The 22,620-nt window shown below is 53.2% G+C and overlaps 11 protein-coding genes across 11 annotated transcripts; 6 read left to right on the top strand and 5 right to left on the bottom strand.

Annotated features, from left to right (window-relative positions):
* Positions 1 to 192: 192 nt before the first annotated feature.
* VTN49DRAFT_860 (uncharacterized protein) lies at positions 193 to 1,217 on the top strand (the record flags this gene model as incomplete). The annotated part of the gene is made up of 4 exons (XM_069416528.1): positions 193 to 394; positions 452 to 597; positions 655 to 832; positions 892 to 1,217. 4 exons carry the CDS (start codon positions 193 to 195, stop codon positions 1,215 to 1,217), a joined length of 852 nt encoding a protein of 283 aa, XP_069272646.1.
* Positions 1,218 to 1,449: 232 nt separating this feature from the next.
* On the bottom strand, positions 1,450 to 2,888 carry VTN49DRAFT_859 (uncharacterized protein; the record flags this gene model as incomplete). The annotated part of the gene is made up of 6 exons (XM_069416526.1): positions 1,450 to 1,521; positions 1,579 to 2,298; positions 2,354 to 2,476; positions 2,524 to 2,610; positions 2,666 to 2,731; positions 2,802 to 2,888. The coding sequence occupies 6 exons, from the start codon at positions 2,886 to 2,888 to the stop codon at positions 1,450 to 1,452; spliced, it is 1,155 nt and encodes a 384-aa protein (XP_069272645.1).
* Positions 2,889 to 3,229: 341 nt separating this feature from the next.
* VTN49DRAFT_858 (uncharacterized protein) lies at positions 3,230 to 6,377 on the top strand (the record flags this gene model as incomplete). Its single annotated transcript, XM_069416525.1, has 2 exons — positions 3,230 to 5,614; positions 5,667 to 6,377. 2 exons carry the CDS (start codon positions 3,230 to 3,232, stop codon positions 6,375 to 6,377), a joined length of 3,096 nt encoding a protein of 1,031 aa, XP_069272644.1.
* Positions 6,378 to 6,457: 80 nt separating this feature from the next.
* Positions 6,458 to 7,119, bottom strand: VTN49DRAFT_857 (uncharacterized protein; the record flags this gene model as incomplete). The annotated part of the gene is made up of 2 exons (XM_069416524.1): positions 6,458 to 6,951; positions 7,008 to 7,119. 2 exons carry the CDS (start codon positions 7,117 to 7,119, stop codon positions 6,458 to 6,460), a joined length of 606 nt encoding a protein of 201 aa, XP_069272643.1.
* A 569-nt stretch (positions 7,120 to 7,688) lies between these two features.
* Positions 7,689 to 9,688, top strand: VTN49DRAFT_856 (uncharacterized protein; the record flags this gene model as incomplete). Its single annotated transcript, XM_069416523.1, has 2 exons — positions 7,689 to 7,976; positions 8,027 to 9,688. 2 exons carry the CDS (start codon positions 7,689 to 7,691, stop codon positions 9,686 to 9,688), a joined length of 1,950 nt encoding a protein of 649 aa, XP_069272642.1.
* Positions 9,689 to 10,089: 401 nt separating this feature from the next.
* On the bottom strand, positions 10,090 to 11,872 carry VTN49DRAFT_855 (uncharacterized protein; the record flags this gene model as incomplete). The annotated part of the gene is made up of 4 exons (XM_069416522.1): positions 10,090 to 11,059; positions 11,110 to 11,411; positions 11,462 to 11,771; positions 11,826 to 11,872. 4 exons carry the CDS (start codon positions 11,870 to 11,872, stop codon positions 10,090 to 10,092), a joined length of 1,629 nt encoding a protein of 542 aa, XP_069272641.1.
* Positions 11,873 to 12,154: 282 nt separating this feature from the next.
* VTN49DRAFT_854 (uncharacterized protein) lies at positions 12,155 to 13,423 on the top strand (the record flags this gene model as incomplete). Its single annotated transcript, XM_069416521.1, has 3 exons — positions 12,155 to 12,200; positions 12,254 to 12,514; positions 12,576 to 13,423. 3 exons carry the CDS (start codon positions 12,155 to 12,157, stop codon positions 13,421 to 13,423), a joined length of 1,155 nt encoding a protein of 384 aa, XP_069272640.1.
* A 105-nt stretch (positions 13,424 to 13,528) lies between these two features.
* On the bottom strand, positions 13,529 to 13,904 carry VTN49DRAFT_853 (uncharacterized protein; the record flags this gene model as incomplete). Its single annotated transcript, XM_069416520.1, has 3 exons — positions 13,529 to 13,592; positions 13,644 to 13,826; positions 13,882 to 13,904. The coding sequence occupies 3 exons, from the start codon at positions 13,902 to 13,904 to the stop codon at positions 13,529 to 13,531; spliced, it is 270 nt and encodes an 89-aa protein (XP_069272639.1).
* A 307-nt stretch (positions 13,905 to 14,211) lies between these two features.
* VTN49DRAFT_852 (mitochondrial 54S ribosomal protein mL44) lies at positions 14,212 to 15,405 on the top strand (the record flags this gene model as incomplete). Its single annotated transcript, XM_069416519.1, has 1 exon — positions 14,212 to 15,405. One exon carries the CDS (start codon positions 14,212 to 14,214, stop codon positions 15,403 to 15,405), a length of 1,194 nt encoding a protein of 397 aa, XP_069272638.1.
* Positions 15,406 to 15,658: 253 nt separating this feature from the next.
* On the bottom strand, positions 15,659 to 16,426 carry VTN49DRAFT_851 (uncharacterized protein; the record flags this gene model as incomplete). The annotated part of the gene is made up of 1 exon (XM_069416518.1): positions 15,659 to 16,426. One exon carries the CDS (start codon positions 16,424 to 16,426, stop codon positions 15,659 to 15,661), a length of 768 nt encoding a protein of 255 aa, XP_069272637.1.
* A 4,555-nt stretch (positions 16,427 to 20,981) lies between these two features.
* Positions 20,982 to 22,262, top strand: VTN49DRAFT_850 (uncharacterized protein; the record flags this gene model as incomplete). Its single annotated transcript, XM_069416517.1, has 1 exon — positions 20,982 to 22,262. One exon carries the CDS (start codon positions 20,982 to 20,984, stop codon positions 22,260 to 22,262), a length of 1,281 nt encoding a protein of 426 aa, XP_069272636.1.
* Between the last annotated feature and the right edge of the window lie 358 nt (positions 22,263 to 22,620).

Below are 22,620 nucleotides of genomic sequence, written 5' to 3'. Positions count from 1 at the left end.
TGACTGCATACAAATCACAGACGCATTCGATCCTTTTCACGTGTCGCGAATTGAAATTCACGCGCTAAACTTAACTCAGACTAGTGCATTCCTTATCGCACGGACCACCCGCTTATCAGATCTTCATTCGTTGCATGCGCCGAGTGTAGCCAGTGTTTGGGTGTTTTCTGTTCTGTCCAAGACGCCTGCACAATGCCGGCTCGGAAGAAAGCGAAGATCTCTGCTCGTCAGTCCGCAGCGACGACCCCAGTCGAACCGCCCAAGCAAGCAACCGCTCTCGGAGCCGGAGATGCCGCGCCCAAATCCGACAGTGAGCATGATGTTGTCAACGATCCTTGGACAGACGAGCAGGAGACTGCGCTGCTCAAGGGCATTGTGCGATGGAAACCAGTTGGTTGGTAGCGGGAACCTCAATTCCATACACTCGTACGCTGATGAACGTCGCTGGCAGGAATGCACAAACATTTCCGCATGATTGCAATCTCCGAGTACATGAAGAGCCAAGGCTACGCGCCAGCAAATGAAGAGCACACACGGATCCCAGGGATATGGAAGAAGTTGAATTCACTGTACAATTTGCCTGCGTTGGACGAGCGGGTACGTATCCGTGCCGACAGGTTACTAGTGGTCTCATCGCTGACATCCAGTTAATAGGAAGATTCCATCATCTACGACGAATCCGATGAGTCAGAGTACTGTCCTTTTGAACTCCCGCAGGGCGAATTCGGCGAAATGATGTTTGCCCGGCGATTAGCGGATGAGCCGTCAGATTGGAGTGATGTATCGGAGCATGCTGGCTCGAGGCGAGGAAGCACAGTCGCAGATACGGACGGTAACACCACACTTGATGCTCTGGCCCTCCTGCGACCCTTCTAACCGGGACATTTTCAGCAGAGCAACGCTCATCACCTGCGCCGTCACGCCGCCGCACAAAGTCGACGCGCACCACACGAGGTACGCGCTCCGCTCGACTTCAGGTAGAAGCCGACGCCGGCAAAAAGGCCACGCCGACACCATCAGCTGCCGATGACGAGGACGTGAAGATGGAGGATGCGGATGACGCGGATGAGGAGGGCGGAAGCGATGAAGCCGAAAACGAGGATGAGGCGGCGGGAGAGACTCAGTCGACGAGGACAACGCGAACGCAGACCTCCAAGTCGAGGCAACAGAAGGAGTCAGGGTCTAGAGGGACACGAAGAACGGGACGAAGGCGGTAATCAGGTGGTCAGGATATGAACTTGTAATATTGACTTTTAGGATACCAACGTGCGCATGTTATGAGTACAACAGTGCTTCGTCTATTTCTCATCACTGATCCTCACCAACATAAGTACAAAAGAAACAATCCAAATGCACAGACAAGTCGTGATAAAAGAAACACTGCGTAAAGAACGGAAACGGTCGTGACAACTCAATCTATGGAACAGATAGATAATACATGGTCTGCATTTACAGGCGCTTCATGATCGCCTCAGCATATTCGTGGGTCTTGGCCGAGCCACCAAGGTCGGCAGTCAGAGTCTGCGAGGAAGGGTTAGCACCGGGTAGCGAATGCAGAGGAACAAATATGGAACTCACCTTGCCCTCAGCCAGCACATCAAAGGCAGCCTTCTGGATGCGGTCGGCGTGCTCGTTCAGACCCATGTGCTGAAGCATCATGATACTGCTGAGAAGCAGGGCAGTCGGGTTGGCCAGACCCTTGCCAGCGATATCGGGGGCGGAGCCGTGGACGGCCTCGAAGATGGAGCACTCGTCACCAATGTTGCCCGAGGGCGTCAGACCCAGACCGCCAATCAGACCAGCGCACATGTCGGATAGAATGTCGCCGTACAGGTTGGGCATGACCAGGACCTTGTCGTTGTATGGAACTGGATCGGTGACCATCTTCAGGCAAGTGTTGTCCAGAAGCTCGGCGTCGAACTCAATGTCTGGGAACTCCTTGGCGATCTCACGCGCCGTGTTGAGGAACAGACCATCCGACATCTTCATAATAGTGGCCTTGTGCACCACGCGCACCTTCTTCTTGTTCACCGCCCGGGCGTGCTGGAACGCGAATCGCAGCACGCGCTCCGAGGCCTCGCGAGTGATAAGCTTGATGCTCTGAACCACGCCATCGACCACCACGTGCTCAATGCCAGAGTACTCGCCCTCAGTGTTCTCCCGGATCAGCACGGTATCGACGTTGTCATAGGCTGTCTTGTACCCGGCAATGGAGCGGCACGGCCGGACGTTGGCGAACAAGTTAAAGGTGCGTCGGAGGGTCAGGTTGAGCGAGACGTGGCCCTTGCCGACGGGCGTCTGCGAAATTCGTTAACATTCGGCTGACGGCGGAATCGCGTAATCAGAAGCGTACCGCAAGAGGGCCCTTGAGGGCGACGTAATTTCGTTGCACACTTTGGATCGCTTCATCGGGGATGGCAGTGCGGCCATCCTTGAAGACTGGAGTGACGTCGACCGGCTCCCATTTGATCGGGACCTGACATACTCAGTCAATTGCTCCTTGGAACACGCAGGATGACATACCTTGGCCGCCGCGAAGATGTCCTTGACGGACTGCGAGATCTCTGGTCCGATTCCATCGCCCTCAATGAGGGTCACGGTGTATTTGCCCTGTCCGTGGCATTAGCACATGGCCGTTCAATTGATTGTCGCCACCCGTGCATACATCAGGCCCTTTTTGTCCCTTGAATTTACCAACTTGGCCATTGGCAGCAGCGGCATAATTACGCGCCTAGAAAAATGCGGTCAGTAAAAATTCTAGAGCTTTGCTGCTGCTCAATGGCGAAAGAGCGAGCTCCCACCTGCGAAAAGGCCGACCAGCGGCCACGAGTTAAGCTCGCCGTCCGCAAGCACTGGCGGGGCGCAACGAACGCACGCGCAGAGATCATGGTGTAAAGCAGGTACGAGTTCCGAGAAGAAGAATTGGCGACCTGCGACGTGGAATCCCGACCGAAGTGAGAAAGTAGAGTAAAAAAAGAAAGAAAAGTTGCATTCGCCGATGTTTTTGTTCTCCGTGAAAGCCGGACTTGGATTGGATGCCTGAAAATGATGCCTTATTCCGCATTTCGGAACTGCCGGGGATTTGCTAAGCTCCGTGTCTCCCGACAAACTGGGTTACATTTCGCCAATTACAGATAAAGGTGACTAGAGAGATTCAGGGTCGAATTCGGAGCTCATGAGTTGAGTTACAGCTATATCCGTGTCGCCTCGCTCCGACCCGTCAGTCGCCATGCCGGACGATGTCGACGTCGCCCAGTATTACAACTTGCCCACCGCATACCCTGAGGAATGGCCGGCGCAATTGGACGACGGTGACGCCCCGGAGACCGTCCCCGACGATGCAGCGGCCCGAAAGAAGCAGCTGAAACAGCAGCGCAAATCGGTCAGGTACTCGGCCCTGGGACTCGCAACCAGCCGGAATCTGGCAGCGGGCCCTTTCAGGGCCGGCGCCGGCGACCATGGCCCCGGCAAGGATGAGCCTGATCCTCTCGGTTCATCTGAGAGCGTTCTGCACATCTTGAGGCAGCGCGGGTTGCCCGTCGACGAAGACCCCCAATTGCGCGGGCGCTACATGCTATCCTCGACCAATTTCTCGCCGGCTTTGTTTCTGTCCCACGCGCACTCGTCCGCGTCAACGCAAACGCTGATGGAAGGTCTCGAGTTCCTGTCGCGATCAATCGACCAAAAGTCGGCGTCGCTCAAGGTGCTGGTGGAATCGAACTTCGAGCGCTTCGTCCGAGCCAAGGCGACCATCGACAGCGTCTACACGGAGATGAGGAATCAACAAACCGACAATCGTGCCTCACATACTCGTCGCGTTAGCGGTCACTATCGATTTTCGCTCCAAGGAGCTCCGCCGCCGCCCCCACCGACAGCACCTACGCGCAAGACCGCACTTACGAAGGAGACAGAATACGGGGTGCAAGGGATCCGGGAGCCATTAGTAGAAGCGTCGCTAAAGGCAGAGGAATTATGGGGCCCGGCACTAAGTGGTCGGGAGCGCGAACAGGGTCTCTACGCTGTGCTGGCGGCGATCGAGAAAAACCGCGCTGTGTATGAGATCGGCGGGAACTTGGCGCGGGCCATAAAACAGCGGGACTACGACTCGATATTTGAGGCCTATCGCCAAGCCAGGACATTGGCCAACGAAGCGAAAAATATTACGCATCGTGCCATCACTGAACAGAGACAGCTAACCGACGATGAGAGCCATACGATTCTTGTCACTGGACGCATGTGGATCGACGTTCAGCAGCAAATTGAAGCGTTCAAGCGGGATCTCTGGCGGCGTCTAAACAATGTCCATACGTCTTCTCAACAACACGTCACCGCATCCGGCCCAGTAGAAGAACACATGGAATTGATCTGCGCCCTGCTTGAGCTGGGAGTGGAAGACAACCCAGTGTGGATTTGGCTCCTTAGTCGGTATGATCTGATCAAAACGCGAATCACGTCATTCTGTGAGCGTGCCAGAGCGGAGATTGAAATCCTTCGGCGACGACTGGATGCCGGAGACAAGCCGTCGCCGCAGGTGACGACCTCATTTCTCCGTCTTTCTCCGCGTGATGCCACGGAACCACGGGAACCGATGGACACGGATGGAGTGCTTGAGCTGTGGGAGTGCATTCATACATTCCTGACGAAATTGCTGTCCACGCAGAATGGCTTGCTTGGTGAGGTAATCGACTTCTGGGAGAATGCCCAGTCCTTCATCGATGGCAGCAAGCAGAAGTTGCTCCCGGCGGGCTTCGAAGGCGAGAGCCGCCGCCACCACCGCCTGTCGTCCGACGGCGTCCGGCAACTCCGGGACGGTGTAGTTGACCTTGTCGAGTTGATCCGGTCCGCCGTGCTGTCTCTTTTTGCTGATCCTCCGCCTCAAGACGTTTCCGTTTTAGCCACTCCTCCGCCGGCAGGTCCGGCGACGCCAATGAGTCACATCACGCCGACGGAATCGCGATTCAAGCTGGACCCGAAAAATGCTCCACCACCCACCACCGGCAAAGGTGATCCGTGGGAAGGCTTTGCGTTCTGGCCGCCATATTCCAATTCATTAAGTGGGGTCCACTACCTCAGCAAGTTTCTGATCATGATCGGGACGGCAGCGAGTGAGATGTCTGCAATCTCCCCTGTTGCGTCGGGCGGTGGAATGCACGATCAGTTAAAGAATCTGGTCAGCGTTGCCCGAGAACGGTCTGTTCGCATGGCTTGCTCAGCATGGAATAAAGACGCAGAGAATTGCAAGTTGCTGGAAGACTGGACGCGGGATCCGGAGCGCCGCGAACTAACCAAGATGCCGGGGTTCTTTGTTGCCTTTGAGAGCGCCGTGCTGGCGGACATGCAAAAGATTTTGTATATCTCCGAGGCCATGAGCAAGCCCGGCTCGAAAGAAGTCGTGACTCCGCCTCCGGCAAAGTTGCTCCAGATGGTGCGGTCGCAGTTCGTGACTAGCGTTTACAAGGCGCTCAGCGGTCTGGTCGAGAACGCCGAGCGTCCGCTTAAGACAGATGAGGACGACGAATGGGCAACTGTGGGACCGCGACCAACAGTCCCAATGAGGAGCGTTGATGCGGCGATGACCATTGTCACCAGAGACAACATTGATGCGAAGAATAGGGTGAGTCGCGAACTAGTTTAACTCCAGTCGCCCCAGGGACTAACTGAAACAGAATATTCGGATGCTGCTCACTCTGTCGAACCTCAAGGCACTCCAAGCGGACTACGTTCCTCGGCTAGTGTCGAACTTTGAGACGGCATTCTCGGTCAAGCTGACAGAGGAGGCTAATACTATCCGTGACGTCGTGGACCAGATCGATGCCCGGCTCTTCCAATCCTACACGAAGCCCACGGTTGCCGCGCTGGACGCGAACATCCGCAAGGGCATCACTGCGCCGGACTGGGTCCCAGCGACCAGCCCGCCGGAGCATGTCCGGCCCTATGTCTACAACACCATGCTGACGCTCGTTCTTGTTCACAACGAGATCACGTCTACTATTCCACTGCCTCCAGGCAATCCACCGACGCCCACCGCGCATCCTCTGCTGACCAGCGTCCTGACGCACCTTGTCACACAAATTTCGCTCTCCCTCCTCAACGCGTTCATGGAGCGGAGCCGGTACACCTTGCCTGCCCTGATGCAGGCCACGTTGGACACCGAGTTTATCGCCCAGACGATGTCGCAGTACGTCAACGAGGAAGCATCTCAGATCCAAAGTCAGATATACCTCGAGCTCGACCAGCGCACGAGCAACGAGGCGCGTGCCAAACTTCAGGCAGAGTTAGGGGACATGCGTGGGATCCTCAAGCGCTTGCGCGAGCGTACGAAGGGACAATTTGCATGCTTCCGCAAGCCGCGGGTGCCTATCAGCGAGCGTCGATGATCTTTTTTCCCATTTGTCAATTGGCTAGTGTTACATGTAATGATCAATCATGAACAGGGTATCATGAATTAAAGCAGACATTATTGTTGTAATTGTCCCGTAATCCTCTGCACCTTACTGAGTAATACCTTACTCTCTCTTCCCAATCTCTTCTTCCCAAACTGATCTGGCCGTTTCGCCCGCCTCATTGCCTCTCTTTCTTTTGCCTTTAACTCCTTCTCTCTTCGCCTCGCTTCAGCCTCTTCTCGTTTTTTCTGTGCAATTTCCATCTCCTTGGCAAAGGGATTCGGTTTTGGTCGTTTCTTCCGGCGAGACTTTCCCTCTTTTTCCTTCTCTTGATCAGATTTCTGTCGTTCCTGCCGTTGCCGTTCCTTTTCCGCTGCTGCATCAATCATCGCCTGGCGTTCAGGGTGCAGTTCGAGGCTCGCTGGTTGCTCATCTTGCTTGCCGTCTTTGTCGTCTTGTGAAAAGTAGCGCGGTCCGGAGGAGAGCTTTTCTTGTTCCTGGGCTTTGATTTTTGCGTATGCCTTCTTCACTTTGGCCTTGTGAATAAGGTCACGCTTGATTTTTTGAACTGTTGCTCCGCGTCAGCTCTTGCTGCAATTAAGGTCACATCCTCCGTGAGAATACCTTTGCGACGATAGGTCCCATCGGGCAGGTTTTGCGGTCCAACAGAAATTCCTTTCTTCTTCTTTGCGGGCTGTGCCGAGGAATCCTCTTCGAGGGGGCGCTTCGCGGCCATGTTGCTTGCGTTCAGCTGTCGAATCTGCCGAAGAGGATCTGTTCGAAGATTCGATCAAGATAACCTATGTGACAATGTTACCAAGTCCAAGTTATCTAGGCAAGTTATATAGGTATTAGATATCAGATTCTTCGTAGCCAAGAAATGATTTACACGTGGAAACCCTAATATTACTAAATCAGGTAAGCACTTAGTCATCCAGGATCGTCCGATCAGCGGAGTCAGCGGGGACTCATGAATGACTCCCAAGTCGTCTCCCATCCCAGATTGCCGACAAGCTCAAGATCTTTGGTAGCTGTCATGCCATTCACTCTGCAGAACAATATCTTCTCAGTATACCAGTTAATCTGTCTGCACTGATTCTCCGCAAATCTCCGCAAATTTCTGCGTACAACGTACAACAGATCGAGTACTCTGCTCGGTAGTCCTTACAAACGTCGTTCTCTCGCCACTCTCTGCATCGATTTCTTTTTCATCGCCCTCCGACTGTTCGATCTCCTCGTGAGACGACCGATTTCAGCTTCGGGGTCATGTTATCTCTCTCGTTTTCTTCGTGGTAGCGGTACATCATGCCGATTTTCCAAGATCCAGACTGTACTTCTTTCCTAGCTTCGTTCCGGAGCCGGTCTCCGACGTCCAGCCCTGATGACGACACAAACCGTCAATCTGTAAACGAGATATCAACGCCATGGAACACACAGAGCTCGCAAGATGTGCATATGGGCGGCACTTCGCCTCCGGAGGGCGACATGGGAGACACCCAGGCTGCCTGGGCACATGTGGCCAGTCGTATGGAGTTGATTCAGAGCATCAAACGGAGTCATAGTAGGGATACAAGCTGGGCATCGCAGCAGTCGGTACGTTGGTCGTTTCAGTTGGCTTCGTTCTTTGGCTAAGAGATCCAAAGACAGGTGGTGCTCCCAGTCAGTCCTGGCTGTCAAGCCAGCAGGTAGAAACGAACTCCCCTCCTCAATCTCAGCAAGTCGAGGTATCCGTGCCAGCATCCTCCGTGGCGGAAATCCAGCGTCCGCGTTCGGCATTGCATTCTGGAGACTTCAGGGAAGGTGCTTCGCATGCCCATGGCCGGGAGATTTCCGCTCAACGTCGTCTCGACATGCCGGATCAGCAGTCACATGGCGGCCTGGCTTCATCTCCTACAACACCATGGTACAACCATTCGCTGTCCACGTCTGTTTCCACCAACGAGGCCTGGGCAGCTGGACGAGCCTTCATGATCCCGAGATCGCGAGCTCCGTCTCTGGGATCGTATCCTTTGAGCTACGTGTTGAAAGCACCAACGAGTCCACTGGTCTATCAAGCCAGTAATACAGACCTCGACTCCTCGAGTCATGGCTCAGTGAACAGCCAGGATGGAGCGAATCGGCGCAGGACTCTACCTCCAGAGACGTTCCGCGGGTTCAGCAGCACGTCTCAGGGCATCCAGTTCAGTCATTCGTACTCTGAACAGAGCGAGGATGCAGCTCCTCAGGCACTTCAACCTCGAAGGGCGGTCACGTCCGCGTACGTTCTGCAACCGGCATCATCGCCGCAGACCCCATCTCGGTTCCGGAGGCCATCCTACGCGTTGGAGCAGCCACCAACTCTGCACGCCCCGATGGTAGGCTCCTACGAGGAATCGATCCTTCGTGGCCGCATGTCAACGACGCCGTCAAAACCATTGGACTTTACGGCACAGATTGGCGTTCTTGGAATGGGTAAATGCAAACCGAGTCTGCGGTGTCCGCCCCATGTCACAGTGCCTTTTCCCGCGGTGTTCTACAGCTACCCTACGTCTGGAAACGGGCGATCGATCGCGGATGACAGCCCGAGTCCGTACGTGGGCTTCATTGATTTAGAAAACTCGCTTCCACCTGCTGATCCAGATGCCGGTCATCCAGATAGCGGAATGAAGCGCGAGAAGCGTAGCAGCACAAGCAACACCCTCAAAGCGCCTCCGGGAGGATCATACCGCATCCCGCAAAAGGGCCAGCTGCAAATCATCATCAAGAACCCGAATAAGACGGCAGTCAAGCTCTTCCTGGTTCCATATGACCTCGAGGGAATGGAACCGGGGACGAAGACCTTCATCCGCCAACGAAGCTACTCTGCCGGTCCCATCATCGACATGCCGCTGGCGCAGAAATCTGGCCGACCACTATCCCCGGTCGCGGACGACCCCAAGGACAAGCCCACACTGCGGTATCTTATCCATCTTAACATCTGCTGTCCTTCCAAGGGCCGATTCTACCTATATGGGACCATCCGCGTCGTCTTCGCGAACCGTGTCCCGGACGGGAAGGAGAAGCTACGCAACGAGCTCCAGTACCCAGAGCCACGGTATAGCCCGTACAAGCCTGCCACAACGGCAACGACGACGACAACGACATCATCGAAAGCAGATCGAGAACGGCGACGACGGAGCGCTGGCCCCGTGGCCGCTTCATCCTCGACGCAGTTCCCGCATCGAACAGGTCCCGCGTTGTCTGCATCCCAGCTACCTGCTATCCCGCTTCCTATGCCGCCGTCGAGCAACACTACCACTACAACCGACAACGACCCATTCGGATAAATCTTCAGCAACTTTTTCTGATTTCTTTCCCCGGCGTTGAACTACAGGGTACTTTATTTTGCGGCGATTTTACCGAAGCATGCCCACGTTTGAGCTCCCGACTCTGGTCAGTCACGGCATCTCTGAATTTGGGTATATAATACGTTTGGATTTGGTATACTTATGGAGAGATATCACGGAGTCTGGTTCGGACAAGTACCCATCACCTACAGGAGTTTGCATATAGGCATACGGGCTTATATTTCAGCAGCAGTTTGAATAGTGGATATAGTAATTATGGAAGAACAGAATACGGAGTAGTTCGAATTCAAATCACTGCTTATCTACATACATAGAATCGTCCAAGCAAAATAGATCCACGTTCTAGATCCCAAATGGGAAAGCGAGGAGAACGAATGAGATCAGCCGACATGCTCAACAATCTCACTAACCAGCACCCCATCCTTGACGTAAGTCTTGATCTGCTCCGGCACGGGGCATTCCTTCGTATCCGCCTCCTCGTTCTCCGGCGGGAGCATGACATTGACACCCGTGGTCTTGGAGGTGATAATCTCCGTCGAGAGGCTCTCCTTGGAGAGGTAGACGGTCGCGCCATCGACCTGGTCGAGGAGTAGCGTCGGCGCAACGCCGTCGATCTGCACAGCGAATTTCTGGGACTTGATAACCTCGAGGCTGCTGACGAGGTTGTCGACGATGAGGGAGACTCCAGAGGTGTTGTCGACGCTGACGGCGTTGGCTTTGCCATTGATCTTGATGATAGTCTTGTTGCAGCGAGAGATGAGGATGGATTGGTTCTGTTTGGCAGATATCTCGACAATTTCCGAGGGGGAGTCGTAGTTTTCGATGAGCCACTTGTTCCCCTCGAGTTCCTTACGCGGGGGTTTCTTTGCGCGCATGCTTTCGGGTTTGGCTGGAGGTGCGGGCGACTTGCCCCGGTTGGCGGATGAGGACCCTGGACGCAGGCTGCCCTGCGAGCCGGTGCGCTCCGGCACTGTTGAGCCAGCCCGGAGGCTCGGGTTCTTGTGCGTCATCTGCGACTTGTCCACCTTGCGGAGGTTCGCTGTGACCGCCGCACCTTTGTTCAATTCCTCAAAGACAGCCGCCATGTCGACATTCGCTGGGGATTTGTTGCTGTCCTGCAGCAACTCCGGCGGTGGCGGCGGCGGCGGAGGCGGGGGCGGTGGTGGTGCTGCACCGCCGGCTGGAGGTGCGGGTGTCGATTCAGATTGGATTTCCTTCAGCGCTGCCACCGCGTCGATCCCGTCCGTGTCATTCCAGGTCAGGCCCTTGGGATAGTGCTTTGTGAGGTACTCTGATAGCGACTTGAACACGCGGTAATAGGCTTGGATATATTGCACATGCAGCGGATCCCTTGCAAACATTAGCCAATCGTCCTCAGTACCCATCGTGATTTGACATACTTGTCCTTGTATTCCTTCAGAACCTTGTTGCCATAGTACTCAGCCGCAGCGGACGCATCCTTGACAAAAGCCGCGGGCTTCTGCTCAAAGAACCAGCCCAACGCAATAATGCCCTCGGCAACCGCACTCAGATGATTAAAGTAGGGCGATGCCCTGTTCGACTCGCGCAGGTTATTGATAGTATCGGACGCCTTGTGCAGCTCCGTCATCAGCTCTGGCGTGAACGACTGCGGCCGCTTAGCCTTTCGAGAGACATGGATCAACGTCCTCTCGGCTTTGAATGCCCAGACAACAGCCTCAGCCTGAAACCCAGTTAGCGTACGCAACTTCAGAATCACCAGGACCGTCCTACCTGCTCGCCCACGAGACCATCGATCGCCTTTCCCAGTTCCACAAACTTCTGTACATCGCCGTTGATCAATGCGTCAAAGTCCGCGAGCTGTTCCGGGACCGCGGGCGCTGCTGGCGCCGGCGCTGGTGCTGGTGCTGCCTTGGGGGAGCTCGAAGGCGCTGGGGCGGGTTTCTGGGGTTCAGCTGGCGCGGGAGCAGGCGCAACACGCTGAGGAGAGGCCAGTCCCTCGCCATTGTAATTGTACTTCCCAACGCCAGAACTCTCAAGGGACATGGCCATGTCCTCGAGGCGGGAAGTGGCTGCTTCCAGCCTGATCGTACGTCAGCTTGCCTCCGGAACCCAATTCACCATGCAAGGTACTCACCTCTTTATGAGGGTGGTCATGTTATGCATATAGTTTCCCGACGCCATCTTGCCGGTGATTGTCGACCGTGTCGACCCGACAATCGTTTCACAATGAACGTCGAGGCAGCAGTTTGGTTAATGCGGGCATGGGGTGGGCTGGGGGAGCTCCTGATGTATAACAAAGACAATACGCATAATACTGACCGCCTTTCTAGTTTTTTCCAGATTTGTCTTGAAAGAATGACATAAGCGGTATCAAATTGTATTTCTTTGTCCCTGTATCAACTCTGGAGATAAGCGGGAAGTTGAGAGTATTCATCGTGTCAGGTCGAGCTCGAATCAGCCAAAATGGGGGGCGCAATTGAATTTTGCACGTTGGGCATGTTCATCCTGGGTAAGCCGAACACCCCGCGCTACCATGGACAGCCAACTGATTTCTGCATGCAGATGATATCGAGTTCGACGATGGAAAACCACCTGTATATGGCATTGCGGGAGGCGCGGGTACACATGCCGTGGTTGGCGCGCGCCTGGTGGCTGGCCCCGAACACAGCAAGGCAGTCAGTTGGATCGTAGACGTGGGATCGGACTTCCCTCAGCCTATCTTGGATCAGATTCAGTCGTGGAACACCAGTTGTATGATTCGTGTTGATAAGAGCCGATTGACGACGCGAGCATGGAACGGCTACGGCGCGAATGAGAAGCGAAGTAAGTGCGAAAACTGACTTCAATTGAATTCAACCACTCAGCCAACTGTTTCTCCTTGCAGATTTCAAATACCTGACGCCAAAGCTACGTCTCGAGCCTGAGATGCTCTCGGATGAACAAGTAACGTCAAAGTCATTCCACATGGTCTGCTCCTCTGAGCGAGCCATACGTATTGTCGAGGAGATATCTCGCCGTCGGAAAGTTCTGCAGCCGGATCAAACCTCAAAACCTGTATTTGTCTGGGAACCAGTTCCCGATCGCTGCACCCCAGAAGACCAAGACAAGTTTCTTGCCGCGTGTCGCGTGGTTGATATCGTGAGCCCCAATGAACTAGAACTGGGCATGATGTTCGGCCGACCCGGCTGGAACGAGAATAACAACGGGGATAGAGAGATTGTCCATAAGATCTTGCGCTCAGGCATTGGGGAAGATGGAAACGGAGCAATCGTAATCAGGGCCGGGAAACATGGCTGCTACGCATACGGCAAAGGGCAGAGGAGAATATGGCTACCGGCATACCATCAGCCTACTCCGGAGGGCCAATCTTCGGTGGTTGACCCCACGGGAGCCGGCAATTCGTTCCTGGGAGCTTTGGCTCAGGGTATGGTTAGTAGTGATGATCGATTACCGATGCAGATCATCACTAGTAACCTAGCCGGATCAGCCACCTGGAGCAAATTGATCGATACATGGGGAAACAAAAGTCAGGTGCTCAAAGCACTAATCTGCGCGATCTCAGCTGCTGGATTTGCTGTGGAGCAGATTGGCGTGCCTAACGTATCCAGAACAGAAGACGGAAGCGAATGTTGGAACGGGACTAGATTCACAGAACGACTTCATATGTATACACAACGACTCTGCAAGGTCCTTGAGGAATCCTCACAGACACAGAATTGGTTGACAGAATAGACCGATCGCCCATCAATGCCTCCATCTATCGTATTGTAGCGAACGCGGTTTCTTTCTGTAACCATGATATGCTTCCCACTGACGCACCGTCCCCGTTCTCATCATCTATGACGACTCGTTGCTCGCAGCCTTCTGTTGCCGTTCGTACTCTCGGATCTGCTTGCTCCAGCTGAATCTCACGTCAGCACCCGTCGTCTGCAACACATGAATTGCAACTCACTATCGGCTCGGGAAGAATCGGTCCGGTTCAGGCATCTTGTCTCGGTGTTCCCGCTCCGCGCTGATGCTCCATGTGATTGCGGCAATGCCCAGGATCGCCAGCCCCATCTTCGCGGTGTTGGCCTTCCAGTTGGCTGGTTGAGCGTACCAACCACCAGCCGGCGACCAGACTTCTTTGGGGTACCTGTACATAGTTAGCACCGTCAATTGGCGCAAAATCGAGCGATCAAGGTACATACGGAATTTTGCCGCCTCCACCCATGATGGCAGAAGGAAATGCAATTGTTCAGCGCGATACGAGTCCGAATTCACGGCAAGTCGGCGACATGCGGGCGGTTTGACGCTCTTTCGAATCGTTCGACGGGAGATCCTTGGTCACGTGATGTATGTACTAGCCATAGCCGGACTAGCGTCGTCCGTTTTTCCTCCCGCTCCCGTGACTTTTCCAGCAGCTCGACATTTTTTACGGGCAGTTGGACGGTGTCTCTTCCAGTCGGTTGACGCCCTGCCGCTGCGCCAGAGTTCCAGTCTTTGCAATTGCCTCAATCAGAATTGGATAAGACTTCCCGATGAAAAGACTGCAGCTCCAGCGATGGAGCGGCACCGTCCTGTCGCCGCGGACATGCCCAACGAGTCGTATAGTACCTCTTGCACGGCTGCAATCGACCGCATCATCCGCAGCGCGGGCTGAAGATGTTCAATCGCTCGAGGAATCACCGGTCTATTCGGCACCGCGCCGAAGACCTAGAAACCAGCTGCCTTCACCGCCAGTGCAGGCTGCACGAGAATCCGCAAAACTTGCTGCACTGCATGCGCGATTGGGCCTGCCTGCACGATTACCCTATGAGACCCTAGCACGAACACTCGTCGATGCGTCGGCCGATCCGAATCCCAAATTCAACAACGAGTCTCTAGCCTCGTTGGGGCAAGAGCTTCTCGCCTACTACACCTCCGAACACCTGATCTGCACCTTCCCTCGACTTCCTATGACGGTGATGCAAGCCGCCATGTACGCATACGTTGGGCCAAAGTCCCTATCGGCAATGGCTCGAGAATGGGGCGTGGAATTGGCGGCGGCTCCCGGCGGCGAAGTTGATGCCGGTATGCTGCAATTCAAGCGTGTAGATCCCGGCTCGGAAGTCGGCCTTGATCCGTCCGCGACTACGAGACCACGAGCCAACGTATGGCGGAAGTCGATTTCGTCCGGTGTCGTGTACGACGATATCTTTGGCGACCCTGCAAAGAAGGCGATTCCGCCATCTGCTGTGGACCCACGGATCCCAGACCCCAAGACTGTCAAGGGTGTGACGGCCGAAGAGGCCAGTGCCACCTTTGTCCGCGCTCTGATGGGCGCTATCTACCTGCACGCTGGTCGACCAGCAGCCAAGCGATTCTTCCGGGAACACTTCCTTTCCCGACACCTCGACATTTCGAAACTGTTCCAGTTCGTCCAGCCGACGCGCGATCTGGGCCGACTGTGTGCCCGTGAGGGATTCGAGCATCCGGTGGCCCGCATCATCAGCGAAACCGGTCGACTCAGCCGACATCCAGTCTATGTGGTTGGTATCTTCTCTGGCAAGGATAAGCTCGGCGAAGGCACCGGTGGCAGTCTGGCGGAGGCTCGAACCCGGGCGGCGGTTGCGGCGCTGAAAGGCTGGTACCTCTACAGTCCGCTGCAAGTTCGCGTTCCGAGCTCGACCGAGGAGGAGGGGGCGGAGCCCTGGAAGCCAGTGTACGTGGATCTGGGCGAGGTGATTGTCTGAGCCTGCCTTTGACGTCCCCATCATTTGCCCTCTACGACTCTTCTGTGTTATTACTAGGTTGAGGCTGGCGCTTCTGCATTGTATTTTTTTTTTTGATCTGCTGGCTCCTTGTTTCTCTGCATTATCTCGGTATGAGCCTCGATCTGAGTATGCCGGGATGGTCTCATGTACAGTATGTTGGGAAGAAATGATATGTCCATTAATCCCATGTCGACGCCCTCGTAATGCGAATAGAATGTTCATAAACTCATCGTTAACGCTTGACCAGCTTATTATCCAACCACAACCCATACTCATTCCAAAGCTGGCCAACGGAAACTCCGAAAAGCTCCCTCCAAAACCCGTCCGTATATCCTTTCCTGCGCAAGGTATCATTCAGCAGTCCATTCGCGCCTTCTCCGATCCTCACATTCTCTATCCATTCCAAGAAATACGCAGTATTCTGATACCCTGCATCCCATTTGTCCGCCCTCTGCCCGCTCGTCGCCGGCCGCTTCCAATGCCTCGCTGCGAGTCCTGCCCGCAGCCGGACAAAGTCCGCGATGCCCTCGATCAAACCGCCCGGCGGCCGCGGAGATCCCGTGTGCTGGTAGCAATGCACCAACTCATGTGTAATAACGCCCTTAAGTTCCTCCGCCGGCGCGGGATGCGTCCGCGCCGTGCGGTCGATATACGACAGTGAGAAGTGGATTTCCTTGTGGTCGTTATCCAGCTCCGTGCCGTTGGTGTAGGCCACGCCGTTAAAGTCATGGAGGATTAAGGTAACGCTGCGGGTGGGCGGCAACGAGGGGGTGAAGTGGAGGCCTGGGACGGAGGCGGACGGCGTGTACAGAGAAGCGACGATGAATGAGAGGGCATTGTTGAACACCTGCTCCACGTCGGGAAGCAGTCGGAGGAAAGCGCCGGCGCCGGGATGGCGGAGATCGCGGATCTCCAGACGCAGCTTGGGCCGTGGAGGGGGCTTGTTGGATGTTGGGCGCGGAGGAAGCTGCGGAGCCTGTGGTGCTGCTGTGGCGGTCATGGGGGGCCGAGCGATCAGTGTATCGCGGATTCGATGTGTTGCTAGGGATCGGAATTTCATCGCTTGGTGGTCATTTGATCTTGCGGCGATCCTGCAATACTCCTAGTCCTACAACAGCACGATTAGGCTAGGACAATAAAAGCAGACTAGGATTATCTCTTCTCGAACGATAGGATCGGAATGGTCCCATCTTCCGACCAAAGTCAGTGGAATTCAGCACAGCATGTCGTCCTATTCTTCCTGTGATGGTAAGTGGTAACTTATTTCTTATCACCTTACCAGGTACCGGACGGCAGAAACAGGGTAACATCCTGTGCCTGTTCTCCGCAGAGCGAGACAGGTTAAATCCATGCTCCGACACCAAACGGAACACAGCATTGCACGAAACAGTCCGAATCACTTGGCAAGATTTCACTCAGTGGACCTTTGATTTGCTTGACGTACAGATCAGAGCCCATGGCACGAGCAATACTCAATTTAATCTATGAATCTCAATTTTTCGCCTCAATGAAATCCAGATTTGAAAGCTGCAACCTATAACGATAATTACCAGCCATAGCTCAAGCACAAGTGAAGAAAAATTAAGCCTTGGCACTGGGGAAAGCTCAAATGTGACGAAGCTTTTATCACGCAAAATACTATGGGTTCGACATGATACGTCTTCCATGAGCCAACCGTGTGGTTTGAGCAGGCATGCTGGTAGTATGCCGTGGTGATAAAACACATGATTCCAATTGGTTGTTGAGACTCCATATGCCTCACGCGCCTTCAGCGACGCGATCTCCATTCCTCTTTCTTGACTCATCATTTAACGTCGCTTGACTTGATTTGGGACCTGGGTTGGCCTCTTGTTGTTGCGAAGCGGTCGGGGAAAAGGAAGAATATACGGACCCGAAATGTCCAAGAGGTAATTCAGGCCTCAAGTTATTATCGGCACGACTTCCATTTCTCTCTCTCAACACCTCATCTTCTGTGAGTGGTTTTGGCAAGGCGGACGGCCTATGGAATACCCAGGGGTCAAAAGGGTCGAAGGGCGTTTCCAAGAAACGGTCCAATGGCCTTTCCCAGAAACTGTACCCCGCAAAATATTCAGTGTCTGGTTTCTCCGTTGCGGGCAAGGAGAAGAAACGCGTGGTCAGGCCACCTTCCGGCCCATGGTCTGCCAACGAAGACGATGTAGACTCCGAGTATCTTTCAAGATGCAAGAGATTCACTATCAAATTCTTGAGCTACTGAAACCATTCTTGAACGCCCATCCCCGTCGTTGTTCTGGAAGAGGTTCGCGACGGCTCTTGAGCGCCATGGTTTCGGGCACAGCCGTTCAGCTTCCGGCCGTTGGAAGTGGATGGCACGGGAGATTGTTTGGCAGATGTCGACACTAGCTTGCATGGAAGCTAGGGCTCGAAATGTACCAGGGAAGAAGGCACCCAAAGATGAAGTGCTGTATAAAGTACTAATAGTCACAAAGAGGTGAATGTGGTAGGATGGCTGATAAATTCAGCGTTAAATTAGTCCGTGGACCTGGTGATCTTTGAAGAGATTGACGAAGTAGTAAATTCCCCAAACACTTGCTTGCGGACGCCTATCTAATTTGCACCAAAGGCAAGGTGATTGGAGGATGGAGGGCTGAAGTGTTCATGTGTAGTTGTCAAGTTGCCTCGAAAGAAGAATGATTGGGAAAGAAGGCTTGCTAACAGGGGCTGTGCTGTTCTATTGCCGCGCGGCAGTGCTTAACAGTGCGTGAACTGTAGTAGCAGTCCTCATACTCACGTTACCGTCCCTTCTACCCCGATCCGGCCACTCACAAAGTGTAGCAATACTACCCGTTCGTGCCCTGAAATGAACAAAAGGGTCTGAAGACTGCACGAGGATTGAATTCGCTGGGCCAAATCTCTACTGTAGTCATAATAGTCAACTGAATTTGTGAGCATTTCACGTGAGTTTTATATTAGGTACTCCATACTCTCAGCGTGTCTTTGGATTTTTGTTTTCCTGCTTCCCCCTTTCTTTACCTACGCGCTTTTCAACCTCACCACACTGAATTTAATACTATTCATAATGTACATAATTTACACAGGTTACGGCACGGAAACAGTTGAGCAGGCAAAACTGTTTGCCGCTCAATCCTCCGCATATATAGACCAATGAGTCGCATGTAGATAGGAGGTCAGGCGTAGCTAGCGTCCTCATTCAGTCCATCCTATTCCAGCCTCCTCCCAGTTCCTAGTCCTACCACAAAACCACAAGGAGGCTCTGCATTAACGGCAAAGCGGTGCACCGACGTCAGGCCACCTCCGGGCCCGCTGCTTGGCGACGAAGAGGATATAGACTCCGAGTCCTCCCCAGAAGAGAAGTGAGTTTCGTCAGTCTTGTCCAAGGGTACCACGGTTGAGGACTCGCGCTATTTCTCGACGGCCAACCTGTCTTCGTTGCCAGAGAAATTTCTCGAACAATGTTTTTCCGAATGTCGTTGATCTTCGCGCTGAACAGGTTTCTGATCACGTTTTTTCAGGTTCACTATCAAGTTCTTCAGTTGCTGATACTGCTTCTTGAACGCGTATCTCCGTCGAGATGTTGAAAAACGTCGGCGATGGCTCTTGCGTGTCATGATATCAGATAATAGCACGGCGGTCCTGCTTCCTGTTGTTGGAAGTGGATGGCGCAGGAGATTATTAGGTGGCAGGATAGCTGATGAATGAAGTTGAGCGTTAGAATAGTCCCTTGAACTCAGTGATCTTAGAAAAGAGTGACTACCTACCCAGTAGTTAGAAACTGCCCAACGTTTATTAGATAGCGGATGCCCATATGTAATTGTCTGAAATGGCAAAATGATGGAGGGTAAGTCTTCACGTGCGATTGTCAAGCTTCAAAAGAAGACTCGATAAAAAGAAGGCTTATAACTTATACAGACGAGATTGCCATTCTAGAGTCGCGGAGCAGAGCTTAACAGTAGACTATATGAATTGTAATCGCAGTCCAAAACTCGCGTAACCGACCCTTCTAGCCCCGGTCCGGTTTCCCACGAAGTGTAGCAACACTAGTACCCCATCTGGTGATCAGCTCCGTGTCCCAGGAGGATTTTGTCATCACCGCCAAACTATTTTCATAGTCGGCCAACGTAATACGAGGTGATAGGACGCCACCTCCACCCGTGGACGGCATGATTGACACCTCGGGGTGTTGCCGAAATACTAGATACCACGTGACGCATAAGCCCTAACGACTTGTAGTCCACAATTCCTTGAGTGGAATGATCAGGCTCTCGTTGAAACTTTAGAAGAGATGGGCTGCATGCAAACTGAAGTAAATCTCACCGCTACAGATGATTGTAATTCGGTAGTTTTTTTTTTTTGTTTTTTTTTTTCCCTTACCGAAGTGCTCAGACCACCGCGCTTGTTGGAGGGCTAATCAAATGGCACTGAGATGCATTTCCTGCTTTGGGCAGCAATCGGGATTTGAATAGCCTCAGTAGCGTACCCGTAGCTTAAATTCATTTTGCCGGAAAACAGCGAAAGGAAGCTTCTGCATTCCAGCATCGACGTTTTCTAATCGATTCGTCCCAATGTGGAAGAGTTTTATTCCTATTGCTGCGAATTTCGGGTTGGTGAAGAATACGAACACAATCTGATTCGTCCGCCGATTAAACCAACTCCCATGCATGCAGGGGTTGACCTGCAGGTGGCTCAGTGCCTAATTATCGAATCTCACGTGGCCATGCTGCAGCATTGTCAATCGCACCTCCGCGTAGATGGTGCAAGGGGTCTTGCTCTTGACTTGAAACAACCCCGTACCTGTGGGGGAGATGAAGACTGAATTCTTTTGGCCGTCCCAAACCATCGATTAATCTCTTATCGGCCAATAATCCATACATTACTTGTATCAACTGCATAGGACCGTGATTGGACCAGAGAAGTAATGGCTTCATCACAGGAACCGCTGAGGATCCTTTCCCTTGGTAGGGTTCCTGTCCCTCCCGCCATTCCGTCTGGCTAACCTTCCCTTACTGAGACGGCGGCGGAGTTCGTGGTCTCTCCAGCCTCCTTATCCTAGAGAAAATTATGGAGAGAATTCGCGACAAGAATGGTCTTCGCCATGTACCCCGGCCATATGAGCACTTTGACTTGATTGGGGGAACAGGCACTGGAGGGTGATGCTCTTGTGTTATCTGCTCAATCACAGCACCATGACGGCTGACTGAATGGCAACACAGAATCATCGCGATCATGCTCGGAAGATTGCGAATGACAATCGATGAGTGTATCAAAGAATATCGAGAGTTCGCCAGAATGGCGTTCATACCGAAATCTATGCGGATAACAACACAGAATGCCTTCTCGGCTGCACGCCTCGAGGGTGCAATAAAATCGACAATCAGAAAATTCTGTGTTGAACAAGAATGTAAAAGCCGTCGGAACCAAGGCCTGTCGACTGCCGACACATGTTCGCATGAGAACATACTTTTTCGTGACTCTACATGCACGAAAACGTACGCCAGGGATTGCAACGAAACCACTATGACCAAGGTGAGCTTATTCATCACAGGGCAGTTCTGGCAATGACAAAAGACAACGCGAACGCGATCCCCACTCTTTTCAGAACGTACGATACATCGACCGCATTTGCGTCGTGTACCGTTTGGGAAGTCGCACGCGCAACATCAGCTGCAGTGGGGTTTTTCAAACCGATCAGACTGGGACGAGATGAAGTCGAGTTTGTCGACGCTGCTTTCGGATACAATAATCCATGCGAAGTTCTAATTCAGGAGGGTCAAAATCAGTTTTCGACTCGCCAGCAGATGCGAATCTTGCGCATTGGCACGGGCCTGGAAGATGTTATCACAATAAACGGTACCCCAAAATCAATTACTGATGCATTGAGAAGCATGGCTCTATCCTCTGAAAAAGTAGCCTGCAGTTTGTATGATCGGTTTGGAAGAGATAGCCAATACTTCCGGTTCAATGTTGATCAGGGTTTGAGGGACATAACATTGTTTGACTGGGAAAAGGTCAGCACTATCTCGGCACACACAGGTAACTATCTGGCCAAGAATGAAACAGCAATTAAAAGGTTCGTTGACAGCCTGTTGGGCGACGTCTCCACTGGTGGACATAGACCCCGAGCCGCTGCAAGACGCACACACTTCGCTGTTCCCTTTGAGAGGAACAATTGTTTTGTCGGTCGAGAGTCCATCCTAAAACAGCTCCTCGCCAGCGTTCCGCCCAGTGTGGACGCAATGTACTGTCAAAGAACAGCCATTGTCGGCTTGGGAGGCGTTGGAAAGACGCAGATCGCGCTCGAGACTGCCGTCCAGATCCGTGAGAGGCATCCCGACTGCTCCGTCTTTTGGGTTCCGGCCATAGACGCCGACAGTTTCAGGAATGCGTACAGGAACATTGGTCAATTGCTGGAGATTGGTGGAATCAACGATGACAAAGCAGACGTAGAGGAGCTTGTAAAGAGGACCCTGAGCCGAGAAAGCTCGGGCAGTTGGCTCTTGATTGTCGACAGCGCCGACAGCCCGAACCTTTTCAATGGAAGCACCAATCTCGCCGAATATCTCCCCGTTAGCTGCCAAGGCTCAATATTGTTCACGTCACGAAATCGAGAGCTTATAGAACGGCTTGGTATTCCAGCCAGTCATGTTCTCAGTGTCGGGGGTATGAACGAAAATGAAGGTTTCGAATTCCTGCGAACTTATCTGGCAGAGGGCCAGATGAAAAACCGAGATGATACAGCAAACCTTCTCCAGGTTCTTGGTCATCTGCCTCTTGCCATCAGACAAGCATCTGCGTACATGGCCAAGAAACAGATCTCGACGACAAGATATCTCCAGTAATGCCAATCGAGTGACAAGGATATGGTCGAGTTGCTGAGTAGAGATTTTCAAGACCGCCATCGATATAAGGAAGCTCAGAATCCGATTGCAACAACGTGGCTAATTTCATTTCGCCAGATTGCAGATCACAGTCCTCTCGCTGCTGACTATTTCAAATTCATGTGCTTTTTGAGTGCGAAGGCGATTCCACGGTCTCTCCTCCCTCGAGATGCATCCTCGCTGGAGGAAGAAGATGCCATTGGGATGCTGAAGGCGTATGCTTTCATAACTGAAAGAGAGGAGTCGGATATGTACGACATTCATCGATTGGTCCAGCTTGCAATGCTGAACTGGCTGGACAAGCAAGGGGAACTTGAAG

Source organism: Thermomyces lanuginosus, assembly GCF_041956635.1.
Source record: "Thermomyces lanuginosus strain ATCC 200065 unplaced genomic scaffold VTN49scaffold_2, whole genome shotgun sequence".
NCBI classification, from domain to species: Eukaryota; Fungi; Ascomycota; class Eurotiomycetes; order Eurotiales; family Trichocomaceae; genus Thermomyces; species Thermomyces lanuginosus.
This window is presented reverse-complemented; position numbering and strand designations above follow the sequence as displayed.